This window comes from Chinchilla lanigera, unplaced genomic scaffold, assembly GCF_000276665.1.
Source record: "Chinchilla lanigera isolate Chin_1 unplaced genomic scaffold, ChiLan1.0 scaffold00012, whole genome shotgun sequence".
NCBI classification, from domain to species: Eukaryota; Metazoa; Chordata; class Mammalia; order Rodentia; family Chinchillidae; genus Chinchilla; species Chinchilla lanigera.
Genome location: NW_004955413.1, coordinates 18,940,720 through 18,965,611, shown reverse-complemented (window position 1 = coordinate 18,965,611; position 24,892 = coordinate 18,940,720). Strand labels below are relative to the sequence as shown.

At 35.3% G+C, this 24,892-nt stretch overlaps 1 protein-coding gene across 10 annotated transcripts in view; it reads left to right on the top strand.

The window, feature by feature from the left end:
- The window catches only part of Sox5 (SRY (sex determining region Y)-box 5), an 844,441-nt gene that overhangs the window by 710,760 nt on the left and 108,789 nt on the right, over nt 1–24,892 (top strand). For 7 of the 10 annotated variants that reach the window (XM_005379086.1, XM_005379084.2, XM_013511607.1 and 4 more), the window contains one exon: nt 11,942–12,065. In XM_005379086.1, the coding sequence (XP_005379143.1) occupies nt 11,942–12,065 (124 nt within the window). The remainder of the gene's footprint in view (nt 1–11,941; nt 12,066–24,892) is intronic. The other 3 variants (XM_013511609.1, XM_005379083.2, XM_005379090.2) reach the window with 1 other exon arrangement.

The following is a 24,892-nucleotide window of genomic DNA, read 5'->3' as shown; positions in this document are numbered from 1 at the left end:
TATGTCTTCTTTAGAAAAAGTTTTTATTCAAGTTTTTTACCCTTTTTAAAAACTTTGTTATTCTGCTCCATGTTTGTAGTTCAGTGGTGTTGCATTCCTTAAGTATTTTTGACATTAATCCCAATATTTTCTCCATTTTCTATTCTTTTCATTTTGTTGACTGCTTTGCTATGCTTAGCTTCTTAATTTGATGTAGTACCACTTCCTATTTTTCATTTTGTTGCCTAAACTTTTGGTTTGATTTTCAAGCAATCACTGGCAGAGACAAGGTCAAGGAGATTGCCGCTACGTTTGCTTCTCAGAGTTTTATGGCATCAGGACTTACACCTAGGCATTTACTCCATTTTGAGGTTTTTGTTTTTGTTTTTGTCTTTTTGAGACAGGGTCTTGCTATGCAGTTCAGGCTGGTCTTGAGCTCACTTTGTAGCCCACGTCTCAAACTTGCAACCATCCTCCTGCCTCAGCCTCCTGAGTGCTGGGATTACAGGCATGCACCACCCCACCTGGCTCCATTTTGAGTTAATTTTTGTGTATAGCACAAAATGATTCCAACTTCCATCTTTCACACATGTGTATCTCATCTTCCCAGCACCATTTATGGACGAGATTAGCATCCCCCATTATGTATTCTTGTGCCGTTGTTGAAAATTAGTTTACCATATATGCTTGGGTTTATTTCTGGGCTAGGTTAGCTGAAGTTTTCAGATGTATTAGATAGCCTACAATTTGAGGAAAGGTAAAAGAATAAAGGATCTCTTGGCTGGAAAGAATCTTAAATTTCCTAGGAAAGAGTAAACCTCTATTGGCAGGAAATAGAAAATGTTAAAAGACTTCATGATTCACTACTTGTGGAATGAAATAAATACTAGTGCTATTGGGATTATCAGAAGAGAGAAAGAAGAACACTCAAATTAATTGGGAATGATTTCAAGAAATTTTAAAGTAAATGTTAATAATACACACTTTTTATGAAAATTATAGTCTGTTGGAATAAAAGTTACATTTTTTTTCTTCCTTTAGTGTGGTATCAGCTATTTTTTTTCTTTTATCTACAGGAGGCAATAATGACTCACATTTTAAGACTTTTAGGAGAAAGTTTAAAAAGCAGTTAACACAAGTTCTGTGTTAAATATCCTAGGTGCTGAATTGTATCCTTATTTTCAGAAGCAGCTTTCAGATTACTATTAACGTGTATGTGTACATATAGAAATTAAAAAATATTTTGTGCAGAAAACATAAAGCAAAATAAAATATTGGGATGAAAATTCAAATCATTTAAAGTGGCACTCATTATAAAAAGCTCTTCAACTGTAGAATTTTATCCTTGAAAGATTGTTTAAATGTGTTCCTATATGGACATTAATTTTGTCACAAGGTCTTTGTATTCCTTATGTAAATTAGCATTTTTTCAGATATTTATTGTTTTATCGTATTTTAGGACACATTACAGAATTTATAGCTGTTTTATCACATGTAGGTCTGCAAAACTATTTCTTTCCATCAGTTTTCCTCATTAATAAATTGGAAATAGCAACACCTGACTAATCTCCAAGAGGCTAAAGTATAAATGAACTAACATATGTGCAACTGCTTTGTAAAACAGCAAAACATTTTAATATAAGACATGACTATTTCAAGGCACACTGAATCTTGCTTCAGACAGTAGTAAAGGTACATATTTTTGTAATATTTTTGCTTTGTTTATTTTTAATTAAGATAGAATTAATATACAGAGAAAATCACCCTTACACACTGTACAATTTATTAGTATTCATTATGTTCACAATGTTTTGCACCCACCAACTCTAATTCCATAATATTTCTATCACTCCCAAAATAAACTTGATTCTTCATACCAGTCAATCCAGCTTTTTCTCCCCAAAATTGATAATTTTTATATGTAATTTTTTAAAGACCTTATGGTGAACTGAGATTAATATTGCTAATAATCAGTAATAACCTTCTGTCTTAAGCCATTGAGCAAAACATTATAAACCAGAAATCTATAATAGCAAATTTTATTAAATTTTCTAATTATGGACTTCTGATAAATATATTGAAAACTATTACCTTTCACATTGACCATTTTCTTGACCAGTAACATAGTGATTCATGGTATAAAATAAGATTGTATTAGTATTTGCAGAGCCCGATTCTGTTTATGTAGACAGCTATGCATGCTCATTTATGAACCACACTGTTTTGTTGTAGCAAACCTTGATTAACTAACACAAATAGCTACACACATTTAAGAATCAGAGTTGTACCATAAAGTGAGAGTTGGACTCTATCAGGCAGTAACTGTGGAAAACACTGCTTTAAAAAACAGCAGTGATACTAGGATGATATCAGAATCCCAAATAATGAAGCATTTGAGATATTTTAATTACCTTTTTGAAATCTTTCATTCATTTTAAAACTGTCTGCTGTGAATAATATAGCTGTGTTTCTCCCTTGCTCTTTTACAGCTGTAAAGTCAGCTTTCTGACTTTATAGCATGTTTTTTGCCACCTTTACATTTCTATGATTACAAACTTTTAATATAGAGAATTCCCTTCAAGTAAGCAAATGTACTGTAAGCATGTATTGAAAATAAATGTCATTATTTTGCTTGAAATTTGACAGGAATTTAATGTCTATTAAAATGGTGCCTTATAGGAATGCAATACTTTAGAAAATAGTCTATTAGACAAGAAGAATATTTAAGTCAAACCTGCATAGCCTGAAAGACGAAATGCCATTGCCTTAAAGTGACAGAGGTCTTAATTCTACATCATTTGAAAGTGGTTGTATCCTAGTAACAATGCCAACAATAAACACATCATGTAAAAGTAAAAATGCAGTAGTGAAATGAGCCATTGAAAAGAAGAGTCAGTGACCATATAATATTTCAGTTTCTATTATATCTAGTAGCAATCTGGTTAAAAAGAAATGACAGTTGCCCTGAAGGAAATAAAGTGGAGGTATTATTGTAGTAGTAGTTTGGAAAGAAAATTGCACTGTGTCTTGACTGGATTATTTCTCTATCCCTGCAAACTGTCTTCACCTCACTGTGGTGCTGCTTCGCGCCTTCTTTATACAAATTGAGTTTGTATCATCTAAACTCATAGGGCCCAGGGGCCCTTTGGTGACAGAGAGGAGGAGGAAAAGGGGAATTAGAAAAAGAAAATGTGACAGGCAGTTTTGAAAAGAAAAGCAATTTTCCCTTTGGGTCTGTTCCTAAATAGGAGTTCTTCAATGCAATATTTTGCTTCTGCGGAGCAGTCAGTCAGAATCAAGAGCGTGCTTGTGCTGTGTTGTGGGCCTTAGCACTGACAGGTTTTATTTAGGAGGGGCGGGAATACAGGGGGATCGGATGTGGGGAAGTTAGTAGTTTGGCTATATCAGCCCTGGAGGCAGAGTTAGCACTTGCAATGGGACACAAGTATTTCTAGTCATCAAATAACTTTGCAGTCAGCTTCAATAGCATCACTCTTTTTTTTTTCCTACATTCTTTTTTTTTTTCATGTTGGCAGCCAAGCTCTTAGTAGAACCATCTGTCTTTCTATTAGTATTTTTGAGGCCTGTTTTGAAGCCACTTTGCTTGGCAAAGTCACTTTCATCCTTGGAAACGATTTTTAGAAAAAAAAAAAAAAAAAGTTCTGTGGCTTTTTGCCGAAGAAGAGTACTATGTAAAAAATCCACATGGCTGTTCATTTTTGTTCTAAAAGAATATGGCTACTTTGTCTTTGTCTTGAATCAAGTGAAATTAGAGGTGATACAACTCCAGCGTGACTGCTGGGATGGGAGAGGCATGGACTGCAAATTTCACAGTGCTATTTTGTCCCCGTATCCCTCAGTGAGGCCTTCTTTAGTCTTCCTGGTAGATTAATTGGCAGAGAAAGTGCTTTATTTTTAATTTTTTTCAAAAGCCCATTGCATTCAGATAAACTGACAAATCAACTTTCTTTTTTATGAAACGAAAGATCATAGACTATTAGTGGTCCTTGAGCATCGCGTGCCTCTTCTTGGTAAGGGTGGAAAGTCAGCTTTGTGATCCTGGTGACTCCAGTTTGGGTAATTACATCCTGCCTACCTAAACCCCGCTTGTAATCTCATTTGGATATTATATTCCTCATTTTCTCAGAAACGGCTGTGTAGTATTGCTGTGTGCTTCTAAACAGCTGCTGTGCTCCCCACCGAAGGTGACTGAATTTCAGTTGTAGGTGAACTTCTCCCTGAGGATGCTGTGTGCTTGAACACTGTCTTCCAACTGGTACTCGTTGGACTAAACTCTTGAGCAACATTTGAAAAAGTTTCCAACATTACAGCTTATTTGTAATTGTGCTGATTAAAACCATAGAACTCCCTCTCATCAGAATTTTGGTTTATATAGTCTAAATAAATCTCTTCCTGTCACTTTGTGCCGTGTGAGTGCCCACACAGCTCATCCTGTGAAGACCTGCTTCTTGGGACATGAAGCCCCTCCAGCAATCTGACTCCTGTATTGTCTCCATGCTAATACTCCACCCACCTCTCTTCCTGTTAAAGTCCCAAAGCCCGTTGTTAATCAAAAGCAGTTTTGATCTCCTCATAGACCATCCTTACTGAAGTCCCCAACCTCCTTGTTAGTAACTTGAGTTCTGGAATTCACCTTTTCTGATTCCACCAAAATGACTAGGAACTTTTTGAGAAGTATCAGAGAAACAGGAATTCCTAACAGGGTTAAAGTTCATGAAGCTTCACCTTCCATCTTGGTAGTTTCTAATTGTCTGTGATTTATTTTCTGTTTCGTCTTATACAGTGAACACTCAAAGCTTCCTTACCTTTTCCCCACTGCCTTCCTCAATCCCAGTCTCACTTTCAGGGTATGATCTTAGGATATTTGTTCATCTTTTCTGGTTGTCTTTGCATTCTCATCTGCTTACCTGTAAAACATGTCCCCGGCACCCGTTATCAGCATCGCTATAGGTAGAGAAACATAAACTAGATATTATTTTTGATCCTATGGTTCTCTTCACCCAGGATGTTTGCAACTTTTTGCCAAATATTTCTCTCCTTTTCTCCTCACTCTGGGGGTGCGACCAAACCCTCCAAATCTTTTGCTCAAGTTGTTTTTTATTAGCCTCCTGCCTCGTCTCTGTGCTGGCATTTCAGCTCTCTTCTCTGAGTACCCATAAGGTTATTCAGCCTACCCTATCTAATCTATTCTAGTTCCGTAGCACTTACCTGGAAAATCTCCACTTTCTTAACCTGATATCCAGATTCACCAAACAGGCAGACTTCTCCCTTCTGGTCTGTCTTAAGTTTTTTCCTTTTGAAGACTACTGCAAGCATCCTCCTCCTGGGATTTCTGTGATGTGTTTCTTGCGTTTCTGCTCATCTCTCCCCCTGCTTAGAATTCTCTTCATGCACCACATCCTTTTGACTCGGTTCTTTATCCATCCACTCCCTGTGCCTCTTTTACCCACCTACAGGAAGCCCTCATTTACCTCTGACAGTAAGAAATCTCTCTCCAGTGCTTGCACAGTGTCCAGTGCAAGTCTTTGTTGTTGAATTAATGGCAGGGTGCTGTTGGAATAATCTACCCATTCATCCCACCAGACACAGAGCTCCGAGAGAACAGGCATGCCTGTTCTTTCGTCTTTCACCTCTAGCTATCCAAAGTGCGCTCTCTGCCTAGTGAATGTTGATTAAATGAATAAATTGATAAATACAGCATGTAACTGGGAACCAGGTTAATAATCTTAAGTACATGCATAATTTATTAATTTCATGAGGCAAATGAATAGCTTCATGATAGAATGTTTACATTAAAGAGGAAATAGTTAACTGAATAATTAACAAATATTTACTTTTTCTTTTTAAATATGACAATGTGGTTAATCTGTGTTGAATTCAGAACATTTTAGAGACCAAGACTATGTAGTATCATGTCATAGAAGTACAAAAAGTATTGACATAATATTTCATTTTAAAGTTTAAGAATATATAAAACAGCCTTGTAAATTTATTATGATTTATTCTAATTTGTGAATAACATGCCCCCATTAAAGACTACAATTTTGTGACAAAAGTATTTTTCAAACTTAATTAGAAATGTCACACATTTAAAACATTAATTAGTGTAACAGAGTGTAACAGAAATTTTGTATATTAAGTAAAAGAAAACAAAGCATTTATTAGCGAGGACAATTTAGAGATACTCAAAAGTTTCCAAAGGTATAGAATGAATTCCTAACCTTATGATCAATTAGTTTTAGAAATTTTCCAGAAAAATATGGTATTGTTTTGATCTAATGTGTCCTTTTTCTACAAATGGTAGTGAAGGTTTAGCACCAGTAAGCTGAATATTAGTTAAGATGTAGTAATAATAGTTATTGCTCATTGCTTATACTAGTTATAGTCATAATATTGCCCTGAATACTAAATTAGCTAATACTGAACACTTGTTCTTAGGACAAATATGGTTAGGTTTCTAGGAATCTCTCATCACTATACTTTCTTCAACTCAGAAATATATAATCTTGTTTTAATGTGCATTTCTGTTTAAAGATATATTGCTCAAAATTTATTATGAATTTAATAATATTGAACTCATTCCCATAGCACTATAACTCATGTCTCAATGGAGTTTATCTAATGTATCTGTTTTCTGCATAACACACACCACAAACTTGGGGTTTAGGAGCACTAGACAACAGACATAGAAGTACTTCAAAGGGTAAAATTAGTCAACAAATCTTTTACTGCTCCTGTGAAGGTCTTTGAATAGCCGCAAGAGTACTGCTGGTTTTGATTTTGCAGTATGGGTAAATTTTATCAAATAGACAAATAAGCAAATGTAGAATCCATAAACACTGAGGATCTAGTGTTTTTTGAGATGTTTTTAGTTGTATAGATGGATTAACCACAGATTTTGGATCACGTGTTTTTTACCATTTCTTTTATTTTGAATATTTCCAGTAGAGTACTTTGCAATATGTTCTATAATTTTGTAAGGAAGACAGCCCTATTGCTGGAAACATGACATCAGGTTAATTTTCTGTTTTAGTTCTTTCCCCTTTCCCTGTAGTCCCTCTTTTAGTTCTTCGTACCCCCTTTTCTTTCCTACTGTGTAGAGGAGAAAGTACTAGATTATGAATGAGGAGATATAGCTCAACATTAACTGTTCTTTTACCTAAATGTGGCATATGAATAATTTATTTGTCCAACCCACATCTTATTTCCGTATTGCCAAAGTGCCTGTGTTGTCTCAGATCATTATTTGATCTTTCTTTACTTTAAAATATATTGTTCTTTACATGTTACTTTTGAAAATTTCAACACTAAAACAAATCATAATACTAAAAATATCAGTAATTTAATCAATAATAAGATGAGTTTAGAATACACAGAATTAATAGAAACCCCCAAATTCTTTGAAGTTTTTTTCTTTAAAAAAACAAAAATCTGTCTGAAAAAGTATCAAATATTAAAGTAACTGGACAAAACTGCCATTCATAGAATCCCAATGTAAAGACAACTAGTTCAGCAGTAAAACCAAGCAAAAAATTCCCTATACAATGGCAATACAATTAAAAAAGAAAACCTTAGAAATCCAATTACCAAGAAAACTGCAAGAGTTAATACAAAATGGTGCTGCTTAATCTTACTTGTCTCTTTGACTGGTTTAAGAGAGGCCTAAGGGATTAGTAAAGCATATCTCTGGTTGTGTCTGGGTGGGTCACAGAGGCATGATTGTATCTTCATGGCCTTGTGGGTGCCATGAAATGAGTAGCTTTGCCCCTCCACACCCTTCCACCATGGACTGAAACTCTAACACTATAAACTGAAATAAACCTCTCCTCTTTTAATTTGTGTATCATGTATTTTGTCATAGCAACAGGAAGCCTGACAAATACAGAAGCAACTAAAGAGTAGAATAAATTGAAAGATATAACCTGCTTGGCCATCAATATGTTAGGCTAATATTTTTAAATATCCATTCTATATTCTATACTTAACATGAAAAATAAATTTAAAAATCTAGACAATATATTAAAAAGAAAATGATAATAGAGTACTAGCCTTACACATTATTAAAATGTAGTGTAAAGTTAAGGTAATTAAAATCTCATGTTAGTAGAACCTAATGGTCTATCTGCAAATTTCAGGTATGTGATAAATTTCTTATAGTTCTGAATTATTTTTCTATTTTTTCATGTATGTATCATTCTAAAAATCATAGCTACATCTCACTATATAAACATTAAGCCTTAATTTAGTGGTAAAAATATGGAGCACCTGGTACTGTATCTGCTATACTATTCTGGTGAAAGTGCATTGCTTTCTGGTAATTAGATAACATAGCTGTCCACAGGTCTTGTTTGGACTTTGGAGTTGGTGTATGAAGATGTAATTAAAATGATGGAACTGTATAATCCATCCAGGCCACCACTTCCCACCTCCCCCTACCCTTGTGCAATGAGGATTGAATTTAGGGCCTTATTGCAGAGCTATATCCCCAAACCATTTCTTAATTATTAATTTTGAGATAGGGTTTTATTAAGTCACCAGGACTAGGCACAAATTTGCAGTCTTCCTGCCTCAGCCTCCCACATAGCTGAGATTGCAAGCATGGGCCACCACGTCACATCTGCCTTCAGCTTCTTCATAATTTGTTGCTACATATAAGCACTAAACATAGAATAAGAAATAAGTTACAGCTCTTTTCCTAAATAGGGTTATAGGTCATAGGGAAGACTCAATGTTGTACAAGTAATTATTATTCAAAATAGTAGCTATTAGCTTTAATAAATTAAAAGAAGTAATAGTTCTTTTGGCCTGACAATTGACGCATATAAGTGCCTCAGAGCCAAAGACATTTTTGTGAGTCTTTGAAGGATGAATGCAATATTTCCAGGAAGAAAAGGGAAAGAGAAAACAGCAGTTAAAACAAGAGAAAATACTGTTCAACATATTCAGGAATGGAGGACAAAAGCTATGCAAGGAGTTCTTCATGTCCTATGAAGAGTGCAGGATATGTAAAAGAAACATCTGGAAAGATGGACAGGAACATCTGGAAAGATGGACAGGAAAGAAATTGCAAGGAATCTAGAATACCGTGCTGAGGGATTTGATCATTTTTCTCCAGATAAAAACAAGCCGTCAGAATTTTTAAAGAGTGACATATGAGATACAGATATAAGACTCATTTATAAAGAATCTTATGAAGAATATAGCTTAACCTCTGTAACTCCTGGGGGAACCAGCACCTATGGTAGTCACGGACAATCTTCCTTTCCACTCCTTGTATACTTAAAGGTGCCTTGTGAGGGACAGAACATTTGTTCACCTTAACTGAAGATGTTCTTTATAAAATTACTTCTCAAACCAGGAAGCACACTCTATTTATCAGGGGAGCTTTGAAAAAGACTGATGTCTAGACCTGACATTTCATTGGTCTGAGAAGGAGTGCGGGCACGGGGCTTTCTCAGAGGTTGCTACTGGATCTAGTGTGCTCTACAGTTTGAGAACTGCCCTGAAGCAGGAACATCTTGTTCCTGCAATTCTCAACATCATTTTCCTCAAATTTTAACAACTCTGAAGTATGGTTGTCTGCTATAAGCCCTGTGTGTGTGCAATTGGACAGTATTTTTTCTTCTTCACTCCAAAATGCTCTTATTAAATTTATCTACTTTAGTGACACATTATATGAAATATAAACCTGCAATAACTCTTAGCCAATGTAGCTGTTTTGTTGTTCCTTCGTTATTCTGGTTTGCATCCTCCTCTCACACTGAACGTCCTCCTCTCACACTCTCACATCATCAGCCCCAGGCTCTGTGGCCTTGGGATGTTCACCTCATGTTTTGGGCCACTTACTCCACACTTGCCCCATGTGCATTTTTTCATCTTTGAGACTATAAACAATGGGTTTCTCCATAAGGTGTTTTTTTTTTAATTGTGCTCCAAAACTGTTGGTTTTTGTGGTACATACCACAGCTCTAACCTTAAAATAGTGTCTTTTTGTTTCCCTGATTGTCATTTCCTTCATAGTTTCACTCTGATGATAAAGGTTTAAAACCCTTTTGGCAAAAGAGATGCTTCCTACTTGGAAATCATTGGTGAAAACACATCTCTTACTCCTATCATCTCTGTCTCTGTCCCTTTTTTCTCTCTGTTCTTCCCTCCTTCCTCTTTCTCCCTTTCCCCCTCAGTCTTCGCACTGCCACAAATGCACTCATCAACTCAGAAACTACTCAAAGATTTACTGTGAACAAAGAAATGAAAGAGAAACTGAAGGTGGCCTTTTAACGTCAGAGATGATTAGAACTATTAGAATCATCAGAGCCCTCAGAATGTGTAATGCCAATAAGAAACCAGTCTGAACACCAGCCAGAGGCATGGCTAGGATTTGTGTCTTAATGGATTTGTAATTATTTTTGTGTGTTTGTTTTACTTATTTTTAACCAAGATTCTGCAATAATCAAAGGTTCATAGGTGTGGGATCTTGGTGTTCTTGTTCCCTGATGCCTAGGTTGGTTTCTTGCACAAAATATTTACTACCTATTTTCCAAACAACTGAATCAATGTGTGGCAGTGTTAGGGAGAGAGAATAAAGTGTCAGATATGTGATTTTTAATATGATCCAAACTTTTCATCCACAGTGACAGATACTAACCAATTCTCATGTTCACCAGGAAGAGCTAATTAAAAATTGGTTTGAAAAAGTCTTAGATATTTTAGTTAATGATAACTTCTACATTAGCCTATAATATGACATGACTGCAGAAATGACTGCATTAGGTTACGTATCTGTAACTATTATGTAGTTCAAAGAAGACAGTGATTTCCCTTCTGGTAGTTTAATTATTAATAGATGTGAACTCAATACCCTCAGAATGATATCGGCAAATTAGAGCACATCTCAAAGATGGCAACCCAGACAGAAGCTATGTCATTCAAGCAGTGTCCAGTATTTCAGAGAGATAGAAGTGTATGCAAGGATCTACAGTAGGGCTCCAGGCACTAGGTTTAGACCCATTTCTGATTCTATGCTCATGGGAAAGTTCTTTTTTGATTTCAGTTACTTCTTTTATAAAGAAAGTGAAGAGTTTTAGGTGTTTTCCAAATTGTCTTCCAGGTCTCTTATTTGAGAATTTTAAAATTTCATGTGTGAACATGAGAGTTTACCCTCAAATAATGAAGAACTATTTATATGTAAAATGATGCGTATTGGCAAGTAGGAAGACCATGTTCAAATGGGAAGGGGAAGGAGGAAGGGGAAGGGAAGAAAGAAAAAAATAGGTTCTAAAAAGAGGAAAAAAATGGAAACAAAGCCTTTGTAAAGGGGGAGGGGAAGAAGGGTTGAAGAGAGGAGAAGAGAATGGGGAAAAAAGAATTAAGTATATTATGCACAGATACAAATTCCTTATGTTGAAAATGATCATTCTGTATGGCAAACATGTACTAGATAGATATAGATAGATAGATAGATAGATAGATAGATAGATAGATAGATAGATGGATAATAGGTCATAGATAGATAATAGATAGATAGATAGATAGATAGATAGATAGATAGGGTAACAAAAATGATGCCAATTTAGTTTTTATTTTATAAAATAGGAGTACTCCTAACAAATGTCACCTGTTAGGAGGAGATTTCAGTTAATTCTATTGGGTAACAATTTTTTTTAATATTAAGCTTAGTAAAAAACAAAAAGGCTTGTACAGAATGTCATCTCTGTCCCTGTGAAGGATGTCGTGTAGGGAAAGGATCCGTGAGCTGTAGGATCTTCAGGTTCTCCTGTCAAAGGTACTCTGAAGGTATTTCCTGAAGCTCTAAGCTCTGCCAAGCTTATAAGTGCCAGCATTTTAAAGTGAAGGAATGATTTTCTTTCATCGTGAAAGAAAGGAGGGTGGGAGGCATGGAGCACCAAAACTTCTTCTCTTTGATTCGCTCTATCACGTTCAGCAGGTTCAAGGTCAGCTGCCGCCATTGATGATCCCCGTATTCCCTCCTGATCAACGGACGCTGGCTGCCGCTGCCCAGCAAGGATTCCTCCTTCCTCCGGGCTTCAGCTATAAAGCTGGGTGCAGTAAGTACCGTTGGCTTTTCACTGGGAAGTGGGAGGAGGGAACGGCTTCAATTTGGGCAATGTTATATGACAGGCCACACCATGAAATGAGATCACATATACAGCATTTCGGCATTGTTATTTCATTTTAAAGAGGAAACACACAGACCATTTGGAAAAGGATTTATGTTAGTATTTATAAAAGCTTTGATTGTTTCTGTGCTCCTAACCCGATATTTGCACTTTATAATTCACTTTCATCTCTTCTGTTTTGAGTGTATTCTTAAAATATGATTGTAATTTTGGGGTTCATTTTATCGTTATATAGAATGACGGTAAAATTTTTCAATAGCTTTTCATTGCCCAGAGACATAAACTCAAATTCCTTATATGAATTAGTTGGCCCAGGCATTTGTCACCTCTTTATATTCACAGACACATTTCTCATTAGTCTTTCAGTGTTTAGATCAAACCTTACTCTTTCTGGGCTTACAACATGAGTTTACTTTCTCTGGAATCCTGAGCTTCTCCTAGATCACATCAGGGAGTGATTACCTGGCCTATGCTAGGTCCCATTGCAAGGATTCCTTTGGATTATATACGTTTCTCTTTCACTTTAATTGTAAACCTTGTGAAGTATTTATTAATTCTCTCGTTTAGTGCTATATTTCAACTTATACTACAAGAGTCTATAAATTTTTAAATGAATAAGTGAACATTCTTTACAGGCAATATAAAGGACATTTTAGCACTAAGTCATAGGTTACACCAAGATATTTCTTTATGTTGTTTATACACTTCAGAAGCCTCTGATTTTATGCTTTGTCCTATTTTTCTCTCCAAATCCAAATTGGATGTTGCTAGATTCAGAAACAAAGTTCTTGTTTTAAAAATTTTAAATAGCCACATTTCCAACTGTATTCAACTGTAACTGGTATTTCAAAGAGGGACTAGGCTTCTAAACTAAATATCTCAAAACCTCATAACTTGGGTAAGAGGGAGTGTAGAAAAATATTTCTTTAAGTATTTTCATTGATAGAAGTAGAACTCTATTGAAAAAAAATTAGTGAAATATTACCATTTCAGATACTTATGTAGAATATTATTTTTAAACTGTTATTGAAGTCCCACTCCATATATATGTTAATAAACTGCACCATTAATATCTTGCTATGCTTTGCATTTGAGAAACTGTCCAACATTACTAGAAATCAATTCCAAGTTTTCTGTCATGTGGTTCCTATTGGAATTTTCATGTGTGGGATTTGATACATATTCGTAGTCTTTAAAGCTTTTGTATCTCATATTGAAGAAATGAGAGTGTTATTTTGAAAGCATACAAAGTCATTTGAGATTACTAGATTGTAAAATCTGTGTTCCAGTAAAAGTGATCAGAGCATGCACAGGTCTATAAAAATTAGTGCTTGTGTGATATGTATATATCATATATATAGTCTTTTTGAGACAGGGTTTCACTATGCAGTTCAGGCTGGCCTTGAGCTCATTTTGTAGCCCAGGCTGGCCTCTAACTCACAGTGATCCTCCTGTCTGAGCCTCCCAAATGCTGGGATTACAGGCGTGCACCACCATGTCTGACCTTTTTTATAATTTTTATACTACTTTTGCAAATCTTTCTCTTGACTTTGGTTTCCTGTTTGTTAAAATGGTGTTCTCACACTGAGTCCTTAATTTATTCATTTAATATAGGCAATATCATTCTTTGTAGATAATCTTTCATCCAGACATACCAACATTTTTAGCTAACTATATACTGAACTGCATTTAATCTAAATATTTAAAATTCTAAGTATATAACTCTAAATTATATTGCTACACTGGATTTTAAATTTTGAGTCATAAAATCATTTTTTTTGTTTTATGTCCACTTTCCTAAGGAGTTACTTTTCACATTAAACACATATTGCCAATGTGTTTTTGGTAACCTTGGTTACTAAAATGAAAAAGAAAAGACACTTTTAAAAAGCATTAGTTGCCTTAGGCTGCACCTGCGATGTATACATAGAGACTATTTCTCTTTTCAAAAAAAGTTCTTTAAGAACTGCAGGAACAAGTCCCATTAGCAAATATTGTGCTAAAGAGAAAACCACATTGAATGAGAACAACAGCGTAACCGTAGGTCTGGAAGGGGTCAAGAACGTTCCCATTTGACAAAGTTGGCTTACTAAATTTGTACTGTGTTAATGTAATATGACATGAAGACATTTTCCCCTTCTAAAACTGTTAGTGTATTAACCATTTGATATTCATACCTTCAGTGTGTAAAGTTATAAATGACACCATTTTTTGTAACCTTGGAAATAAAATAGAAGAAAATCTTTAATGCTCTTGGCAGGCTTGGAAGTGGTACCATGCCATACTCTAGAACTAAGCAGAAGCCAGGAGCAGCAGAAAGTGCTGCACTTTGGCACACAGAGTCAGTTTAAATGTGGATCTGGGGAGATATCATAAGTAGTCCAAATAGTTCTCCTCTAATCACACCACAGGAAAGGAATAGTGGTAGGGAAAGAAATCTCACCATCCCCTTTCTTCCACGGAACTTCCCTTCCAGGATTGCCGGTCTGATATTTCTGGATGCTGTTTGCTTTAATTTGAGTGATATTACATGGTTTTCCGTGAAAAAGCCTGAGCATTCCATCTTGATTTTAGTCTCAAGGGTATATGCAAGATAGACTGTATGAAAAATCCAAAAACTTTTCATCCGTCCATGGATACAACATACTGATGGTAAATTTTCCTGTTTAGACTGTGTCTTGACATAAACTAAATAAAAATCTCTGAGACTAAAAGTGAAGCTTTGAATGTTTGCAGTAAAAAATAATAAAGCACAGGTGGAAGGCCTAACCATTCCAGTTTCAGTCAACACATCTTACTTTCAGAAAAAGACACTTTAAATTGGACATAGAGATATTTTCCTTTAAGAAATGTAATGACGGAAAATGCCACGCTGTATAACATCATAGCGCAGTGGAGATGTTCAAAATATAGTTGTTGGACCTTTGTTTGCTGCCAGAATGCACTCCATTAAGCAATATGAGAATAAATTAACAGCAGCACGGTCAGAGACTATAGGCTTTCTAATGAGCTACATAGAAAGGAAGCTTCAGATGTTGTGGTCCACTCTTATGCAGGACAATTTTGACCAATTTGTAAATATTGAGATATTAATACTCGAAACTCAAATTCTTTTCGGGAATTTGGCATTAAAAGAATCAAGCACAAAACACTGATCTTCATGGATCCGTGTCTAGTTACTGCTCTTTCCACTTCTTAAAAATCTTAAAATACTTGTAAACTTCTGAGGAAATGAAAATCACTATTAATGAACTGAATACCCTCCATGTATATGTAGAGAACTTAAAAATAATTATACAAAAACACTGGTTTGACTAGTCAACTGCATTCTGAGACCAATTCATTCAAGGGGGAAAATTTGGCTAAATAATCTCTATTTTTAACTTGTCCATTTCCATTAAAACTATTAACTAGGTTGCTACACAGAAACACATGTATTTTCATAGCACATAATTGAATTCCAATTATAAATTATATTTGTGGATGCTTCGCTCACTTTAGTCAGAAAACAATCTTGACAGCCCTTTAAATAGGTAAGAACAACTATGTAAGCAAGGATTCTGAAGTATAAAATAATTAGAGGTGGAAATGAATTGCTTGCAATGAACTTTACATGGTTAAAGAATCCACGGACACAATCCGTGTGCCTCTGCCAGAGTAGAATCCTAACCAGTTAGCCAAAGATTTCTATCTGTGAGCTGGGAAGCTTGTGTCACATACATATTTTTGAAATAAAACTTAAATGCTCTTAACATGTGCAGAATAATTTTGTATTGCAGGGAATATACTACTTTTGTGTTTGTTCATTTTAGATAAATTCTGTTTTATAAGGAGAAAAATAATTTTGACTGTGCTTTTTCATGTTAGTCTAATATTTTAGGCTTAAGAGGACGCTTTTGATACAGTGTAGTTGAGGAGCTTAAATTTGGTCAGTTCCAGTCCCCTGTGTGGTCTTCTCTGCAGCACAAAGCCTCCTCAAAGTCTGGGCTCAGGTCATTGGCTGGTCCTTCATAGCACATATTTTAGACAAAGGAATGAGAGGCATAGGTACTTCTCCTCCTGATGATTGCAGTCCTCTGCTCTTGTCCTTTCTGTTTGCGTGTAGAATGGCCACTGTTTGGGTGTAGAATGGCCACTATAATTGTTGTAATTACTGTAGATGCTTTAGAACTTTTGACAGGGAGACATTTTATGTGGAAATAAAAAAACATCTTCCAGAAAGTCAAGATCCAATAAAATAGTCCATTTTCTATATGTAGTATAAAATAAACAGTTGTAAAAGAGTTAATTTGATAGTTTAGCCCAAGGTGTCAAACTGAATGTGTCACGTAGCTATAGATAGAATCTCTCCGAGTAGATGGGCACGTGCCTGATGCCACAGTTCCCAGACTGTGTGCCAGTGCTCCCAGATTGTTGGAGCTAATTCTTAGAGGCACGCGGGATATTGTAAAATTTAAAAGAAAATACAGAGGAATCTGTGGGGTATCATGTACAGTATCACAGTTAGGTTGTTCAAAATTACCTACATAATAAACTTGAGTGCTTGGATATTTCTTTTGTCCTAAGGGTGCCATAAAAAACATCATTGAACCTCTAATAATAGTGCCCTAGTCCAAGAAAATTTGAGAACTTTCAACTTATGCTAGTGTATGCTTGTCTTAAAAATTATTGTGACAATTTTTGACCTGCAGGTTGTTACCATTCACCTGTCATATTGCCAGCTACACAACAGAATATATAGCAGAATTTATGTTGCACTTATCAGACTGTGTACAATATCAGATAATAACCTGATTCATTTTAAGCATCTAGGTTTGTTGTCTTTGTTTTGATATAATCAACCAAAACCTTAAAAATAGGAAACTACAAATTGAGTGGTGTTTCAGATGAGAGAGCAGAAATCAGACTTTGCCGCTTTCTGCTATTTTGATTGTTCTTATGGAAGTTATCGTGCTTCCGTGCCTGCATACATGAAGTAGGTTAAAGAAAAAACTCATTTTACTCAGTAAATGAAATTATAAACAGTATCTGTCTTAAAAAGTTGTTTATAAGTGATAAAGACTGAAATAACAGAATATAATGTCAGAAAAACACGGATTTTTTTAAAGGGTTATAAAATCACACCCAGCATTTAATTGTACCACCTATCTTATCTAGGATCAGATTCACTCCCTACACCTAAACAAGGCTTGCTTTGATTGAGGAAAATAACAACTGTTCACAAAAAATAGTACAGTGCTGGGGGCTGGGGATTTAGCTCAGTAGCACAGCGCCTGCCTGACAAGCGCGAGGTCGTGAGTTCGATTCCCGGTACTAGAAAAAAAAAAATAGTACAGTGCTAATGGCAACATTTACTTGGTTTAATACAACCTTAACCTTAGCCATTTTCATTGTAATCACCAAATTTGGCACGTTTTCTCTTGTCATTTTGCACTTGTCTGTGTATCGGAGCTCATTTTGGAAAGATCGTATGATTTTTACAAAACCATTTAGTCACTCTTTGGCCATATGAAATTAGAAGGGTATTCATATACTCATCTTGCATTTTAATGTATTGATTAATTTTTCAAAAAGTGCTAAATAAAATAATCCTGTATATTTACTGATTGAAGTATTTAATTGCCATATGAGATTAGTTTAAGTAAATAAAAGTCGATGAGCTAAGCTTAATCAACTTCAAATATGTTTTACTTACTCTTCCTCTGTTTTCTGAATAGTGCTGTATTTCCACTTCCAGTACAAAGGAAACTCTCAGTTAATTAGTTCCTCATACACCACAATAAAATTAATGTTTAGGAGTTAAATACCATAAACTTTTTCAGGCATATTTACTGACATGTCCCTGTTTTTAGTTAGTGTCACACATTTCATTGTTTAATGGGAGTATCATGTGGGTTCCATTATATATTTCTGGTGCAGAAGTACATGTGGCTGACATATTAGGAGACTGCATGTAATTTCTGACTTACCTGAGTCAGCGTATCAGCTGACATGACGGTCCTTGACAATTAATGCTCAATCACCAAATCACAAGCTAGAATCCATTCACATGGTTCGCTATTGCAGAAGTGCCAAAATTGGGACCAGGTGGTGTCAAGGTCACATACTGTATATATAAGCAGATGAAAGAGGATCTAATCATATCTTCAAATCTGAGCATTGTTTAAGAATAACTGAGGCCAACTCTTCACCCTATTCTCTCCTTTCCCCAAATCTTGTAAACCAGTGACTTTGAGGGAGCATGACTTAGTTGGAGAGCTCTGTAAATGTTCATCATTGTAAAAAATTGCTTTCACTCCTGAACAACCAGTCATGTAAGTTCCACATTGAAAGAGTAGTAGCTTAAAAGTATGAAATGATTATAAAGTAAAGAGAAGTGGATATGGTGACAGCCATCCTCAGGTTCTCCTAGGAGAACTATTTCTAGTTCAATAAAATAATTTTTTCATAAAAGATGGAGTTAATAATATTTTCTCAAGATTCATCATGAAGAAGAAAGATGTAGCAGTCACAGTAGTATAACTTGGTACAAAAATAATAGCCTATACTACATTTTACTCTTTATAAGCATAGTCACGCAATTGATTTTAAACATCATAACTCCGTGAGGTGAGAAATGATCTATTTCAATGGCCAGTGTTGAATCCAGGACCCTCCTACATACAAACTAGAAAACAAAACAGTAAAGTCCTTTCTTTGATCTATTCCTTAGAATTTATTAGACCACAGTTATATGTAATATTTTAATTTGTCCCATTTTGTTTCTAGCAATCGAAGGTATGAGGATATCATTTATTTTAAATCAGAAGCTTAACATTCCCTCCCTGACACTATTCTGCTCCTTGCTAATGTAGATGTGTCACAAGGAAAGAGTAGCTAATGGCACTGTGTGCAGTCAGCTAAGAGACCTCAAAATGCGGTATCACCATATGCACTTGCCAGTCAAACCTAACCCTTAGACTTCCGGGTCATGTTTTATTTGCCATAGGCGGAAGCAAACTCCTCTCAGTGGCCAACTCACCATCTACGCTCATCAAACTGAAGTATAAGCCGAATTTTTTGAATAAACATAACTGTTAACGATACTCACAGTGAAAATCTCAGTCAGCCTGTCACTGCAGAGAGCTGCATTAGAGAGTACACTCTTTATTGTGATTCATTAGAAAGTACACTCTTTATTGTGATTCATTGGAAAGTGTGGAAGCAGAAAAATATACAATAAAGAGCAAAAGCTAGTATTTTGCTTCATACTCCAGTAGACACTTCGTTTCCAGGATGACTGAAAGAATCATGAGTTTGGAATATCATGTAGAATAAGATAATGCACTAATTTGGATACTAATTCAGGTTCTGTTAAAGGCCAAAATAAGGGTAGTTTAAACATGATAGATGTATTATATTTTTCTCTCATATAGTAGTCCAAGTATTGCTCCTCTGTTAGCTCCAGGATATCACATCCCCAACTGGTTCTCTTGTTTGTTACACTGCCTCCCATAAATTGTGGGAGGCATCTCATGCTCTTAGATTGCTCATCTAACTACTACATCCCCATTTCAGCCACCGGAAAGAGCAAAGGCTGGGAAGACTGTAGTAGTCTTTTAAAGGGCACCATTTCCTCAGTAATTATCAATGATCCACATTTAAAAGTTTTCATAGCCCTTTTTCTATAGTCAGCTCATGACATCTTTCACTTTATTTTAATGTATTAAAAATAGCAGTTATTGATTGTACATTCCTCAAATCATGCAGAAGTGTAGAAAACAAATTGAAAGTTGCCTGCCTACACTCATGTATTGTCATAACCCTATGTTTCAGACGTAACTATTGTGAATGAGTTTGTGCATATTTTTCAGAGCTGATATAATACATATATATATGTATATATATAAGATGTACATAATAGTACATAATATGTGTAAGTACATATATTATATATACTTACACATTATATAACATGTGATATTATAATAATTATATTATTAATATACTATATTATATATACTTATACATACATTACATAATAATGTCCTTATGCATATTATGTACTATTATGTACTTATAAAAGTCATAGATAGACATATTTCGTCCTCCATGCAATATGTCTAAATTTTCTTGCATCATATTACTAAGTTGCCTGCACTGTATTTTAATTTATATTTCCTGCTAAAGAACATGAAAGTTTGCCTACAACACTGATACTTTCAACTGTGTTACAATGACCATTTTCATATCCATTTATTTGCTTCATGTAACCAGTTTCATACCCAGTAGATAATATTTTATTTTAGTTTTAACATTCAATTTTTAAACTTTTGTAACTGAAAGAGACTTTCTATTTTTCTTTCTTTCTCCTTTCTTTCTTTCTTTCTTTCTTTCTTTCTTTCTTTCTTTCTTTCTTTCTTTCTTTCTCTTTCTTTGTCTTTTTGAGACAGGGTTTCACTATGCAGTTCAGACTGGCTTTGAACTCACTTTGTAGCCCAGGCTGGCCTCGAACTCACAGCGATCATCCTGCCTCAGCCCCCCGAGTGCTGGGTGCTTCTTATTTCTAATGTGCTCTGAGTAGTGAATGGAGGGCTTTTAACTTTTAAAATTGTTCCAGGATTAGCTATGAATAAGCGTCAAGCAGGTTTATACTGGGAAATTATTAATTGTCTGGCTTTAATAAATTTTGTCTGAAGAGAGTTGGACAAAAGCATTGAAAAACCTCGGTAGTCACAGTGCCATGTCCTGTCATTCTGTGTTTCTGGTGAGTCATTTTTCTTTCTGTGCTCAGCTTTTCAACTTTCCAGTAGCCACAATCACGTCTCTTCTACCTATTTCACAAGAAGATTGTAAGTTTAAAGTTGGATAAGTGCAGACATCTCTAAAGAATTTAAATCCCTATGTAAGGGTAATGCATTATTAAATGTATAAAACTATTTTGAAAATTTGGAGTCTGTCACAGTGAGAGGCATTTTAGGAGTTGATGTATTCTAAGTCACAACATTTCTGGCCTTTCAAGATATTTGTATTGTTTGTTTTCATTTGTAGGGTGGAGTTCTACAGTTTGTTTTTTTTTAATTTCCAGGGGTTTAAAATCTATCACATTTTTAAAAACCTCTAGCCCAAAGAATCATCCCAAATGTTTATCCTGCAGGCTTACTATTGCAGTGGTGTGAGAAGCTTCCTGTCTCTTCCCCTGCACCCCTGGTGGCGGGGTGTCTAACAGAAGTCCTGATAGAAAAGTGGAATTGCTAACCAGTGTCAAAAATTGAATGCTTACATCAATGAAAAAAGAAAGCGTATGATTTAGTCTAGAGTAGCTTTGAAGAAGGTTCCTTCTCTGGAGTCCTACTTTTTCATGCTTAAGTCATTCTGATGCATTTTCTTTATAGTGTTCATTTCCTCATACGACACACAGGCAAAATATAGACATAATATTCTGGTACAGATCTGAGTGTGGAAGCAGTTTCTTAACTACTGATTCATTTGGAACAGTTTCAAATGAGTTATTGTGTCACAGTTTAAATGCTGCCTTGGTAGTAATGCTGGAGCATAGATGCAAAGAGAAGTTTCTTAGATTCATTGCTATCTTTTCAGAGATACTGAGATTTCTTTGATAAAAATTGAGGAATTTTCATGTACTGAAATTCTCCAGTGGGCTAATAAATGAGGCAAAGGGCTGCATCTTTTATATGTAGAATGGTCTTCCCATTCTGAGAGGTGTTTCTTAAAGGGTTCATAAATAATTTCTCTCTAAACAAGCCATCCAGCTAGCTATTAAATAGGATGACATTTTCACTTGCTATGCCACCTTAAAAAGTCATAGTAATATACTTTGTTTAAAAAATCTCTTGTTGAAAAATTATTAGCCTGTGACAGAGCAGTTAAGAACTAACAATTACTTCAGAATATCTTCTTTTAAAGTAGTTGTACAGTCAAACAAGACCTAACTTATTAATTTTGCTTCCTCAAATAAACTTCACATGAAAGATTTATACTCCTTACTTAACATTCCATACAAATTAATACAAAATATTAGAAATTCTCATTAAAAAGATTCAAAGGTTAAAGTCATATTATATTGTTCTAGCAAATCTAAAACATCTTTAAAGATTTTTTTGCATTTGGAAAAACTCCTAGTCTATACCATATCCATAAGATGGGTTCCACAAGACAGTTTAAGAGAATTGTCATAAATCTATTTACAATAAAATAGACAGTGTAGCTGTGCTTATTACTTTAGGAAAGCAAGTTTCACAGTGCCTAGATTTCAGAAAGCCTAAAATGATATAAAGGAATCATGGTGACAAAGGATTTTTTCTCACTTCTTTGTAGGCAATATTTTTTCTAGTAGATTCCTTGATCATGCTTAATTACTTTAATAGCATCCTGCTAGTGAACAGAAATCATATTATTTGTTGTCTGCAAATGCATATTATCCATGTTTAATATTTGGTGGGATATGACCTGCTTTTAAAATGAAAATTTACAACTAAAATTATTACTCAATAGAAAAACTGTTTGTTGTATGAAAACGTGTTACAGGAGATTTGTTTATTCTCAACTACTTTCTCTGGGTAATAATTCCCTTACACCCAATTTCTTGGCCTCTTTCCCTCTTTGTTTTCTGTCTTCCCTTCTATAATCTATAGATGACTGTTGTGTTTGTTCCAATTAAACCCTGCACAAAAATCTAGTTTGTTACTTATTTGTGTAATTATTTGCTTATCATGCATTTCTTCTACTGTACCTTAAATTTTTGGTATTCTAAGAGCTCTCTTGTGTATTAGATATTGGTTAATTTTTTAATTAAAGAAAGTTTTCCTTTATTTTTCTGTTTAATAAACACCTTAACAACTTTAAATCTGTTGGACATTGCACAAGACTAGGAACTGGAGTTCAGAGATGAGTAAGACACAATCTCTGTGTTTAGGACTTGAGCAGTCTAGTTGGGGAGAATGGGATTGCTGTGGTCAGAGTGTTTATGTCTCTGCCAAAATGCTTATGTTGGAAATTCCTAATCCTCAAGGTGATGCTATTAGGAGTCTAGAACTTTTGGGAGTGATTAAGTCATGAGGGCAAAAGCCCCAGGGTAGCTAGAAGAGAGAAAAAAAGAAGAAAGCAAAGAAGGAAAGGGAGAGAAGAAAAAAGATGAAAAAAAGAAAGAAAGAAAGAAAGAAAGAAAGAAAGAAAGAAAGAAATGAAAAGAAAGAAATGAAAGAAAAAAGAAAGAAAAAAGAAAAAAAGGGCAAAGGAAGAGAGAGGAGGGAGGGGAGGAAGAAGGAAAAAAAGTTAAGAAAGGAGAGAAGGAAAAGAAAGAAAGAGAAGAGGGATGGGAAGATGGAGGAAGAAAGCAAAGAAAAAGGCAGGAAGGAAAGAAAAACAAAGGGAAAGAGAGAAAGAGAGAGAGAGAGAAAGAAAGAAAGAAAGAAAGAAAGAAAGAAAGAAAGAAAGAAAGAAAGAAAGAAAGAAAAAGAAAGAAAGGAAGAAGAAAGAGAGGAAGGAAGGAGGAAAAAGGGAGGAAGGAAGGAAAGAGAGGCAGAGGCAGAGACAGAGGCAGACACACATACCAGGGAGAGATGCCCTACCACTCCAACATGTGAGTACTCAGCTAGAAGGCACTGTCAGTGAATCAAGAAATGGGCTTTTACCAGGCACAAAACCTATCAGCACTTGGATTTTAGAGTTCCCAGTGTCCAGAACTGTTGTACCCAGTTTATCTTGTTATGGCAGCTCAAAAGGTCTAAGACAATGACATAAATTATTTAATGTGCTAAATATATACATAACATTTGAAGAGAAGTGTATGGAAAAGAATTCATTTAAACCGAAAAGTAGAAACATCAGGGAACGTTCTTAGGATAGGGACCCCTAAGTTAAATCCTAATAAATGGACGCATAAACAATTGAAGAAGGGTGTAAGGGTGAAAGGCTACAGAAGGAACATTTCACGTGGAAAAAAAAAAAAAAAACTGCCAAGATTAAAAGTAGAAAGCTGAATAGTACACAGTATATATACATAAACCTCTCAGCAGTTCTGTGCAGAGAGCAATCTATAAGACAAGAAATGACAAGTGGGGGCTGGGGATTTAGCTCAGCGGCAAAAGTGCCTGCCTGGCAAGTGCAAGGTCGTGAGTTTGGTTCCTGGTACCAGAGAAAAACCAAAAAAAGAAAAATAGAAATGACAAGTGGATCATCTGACTACATGAGACCAGTTCAAGTAAATATTTTATAAACTTTCTGTGCTGGAAGAACTGCATGCCTATCCTAGGGTTAAGATCATATGGGCATCCCTCCTCCTAGTGTGCTCCTTCCCCCCTCCAAATGAAGTCTTGCTTTCCTTGTTCACTGGTGTATTTTTCAGCCCCAGCACATAAGGTATAATCAATAAATATATGTTACATTTTAAATACAACAAAAGAATATTTATTGAGTGCGTGTAGTAAATGTCACTAGAAACTCAATAGAGAGTGAATTTCTTCTGCAGAGCACTGAAGTCTGGGAGACAGGGTGGGAGGCTATTGGAATAAGAGAAAGAAAGCCTGAAAGGTAAAAGGAACCGATATTAATGATGTATTGGCCACAGAGAGGGAAAGAGAAAGAGAGGAAGCAAAGACACCTGTGACTGGGTGTAACCGAGTGAGATGGAAATACACGGAGTAGAGGAAGTTTTGGAAGAAAGATGATGAAATAAATTTTGCCCATGTGAACACTGAGCTTCTTATGGGGGCGCTGTTTGGAGAACAGTGGAGGGGTCTAGCCTGGAGTCACGG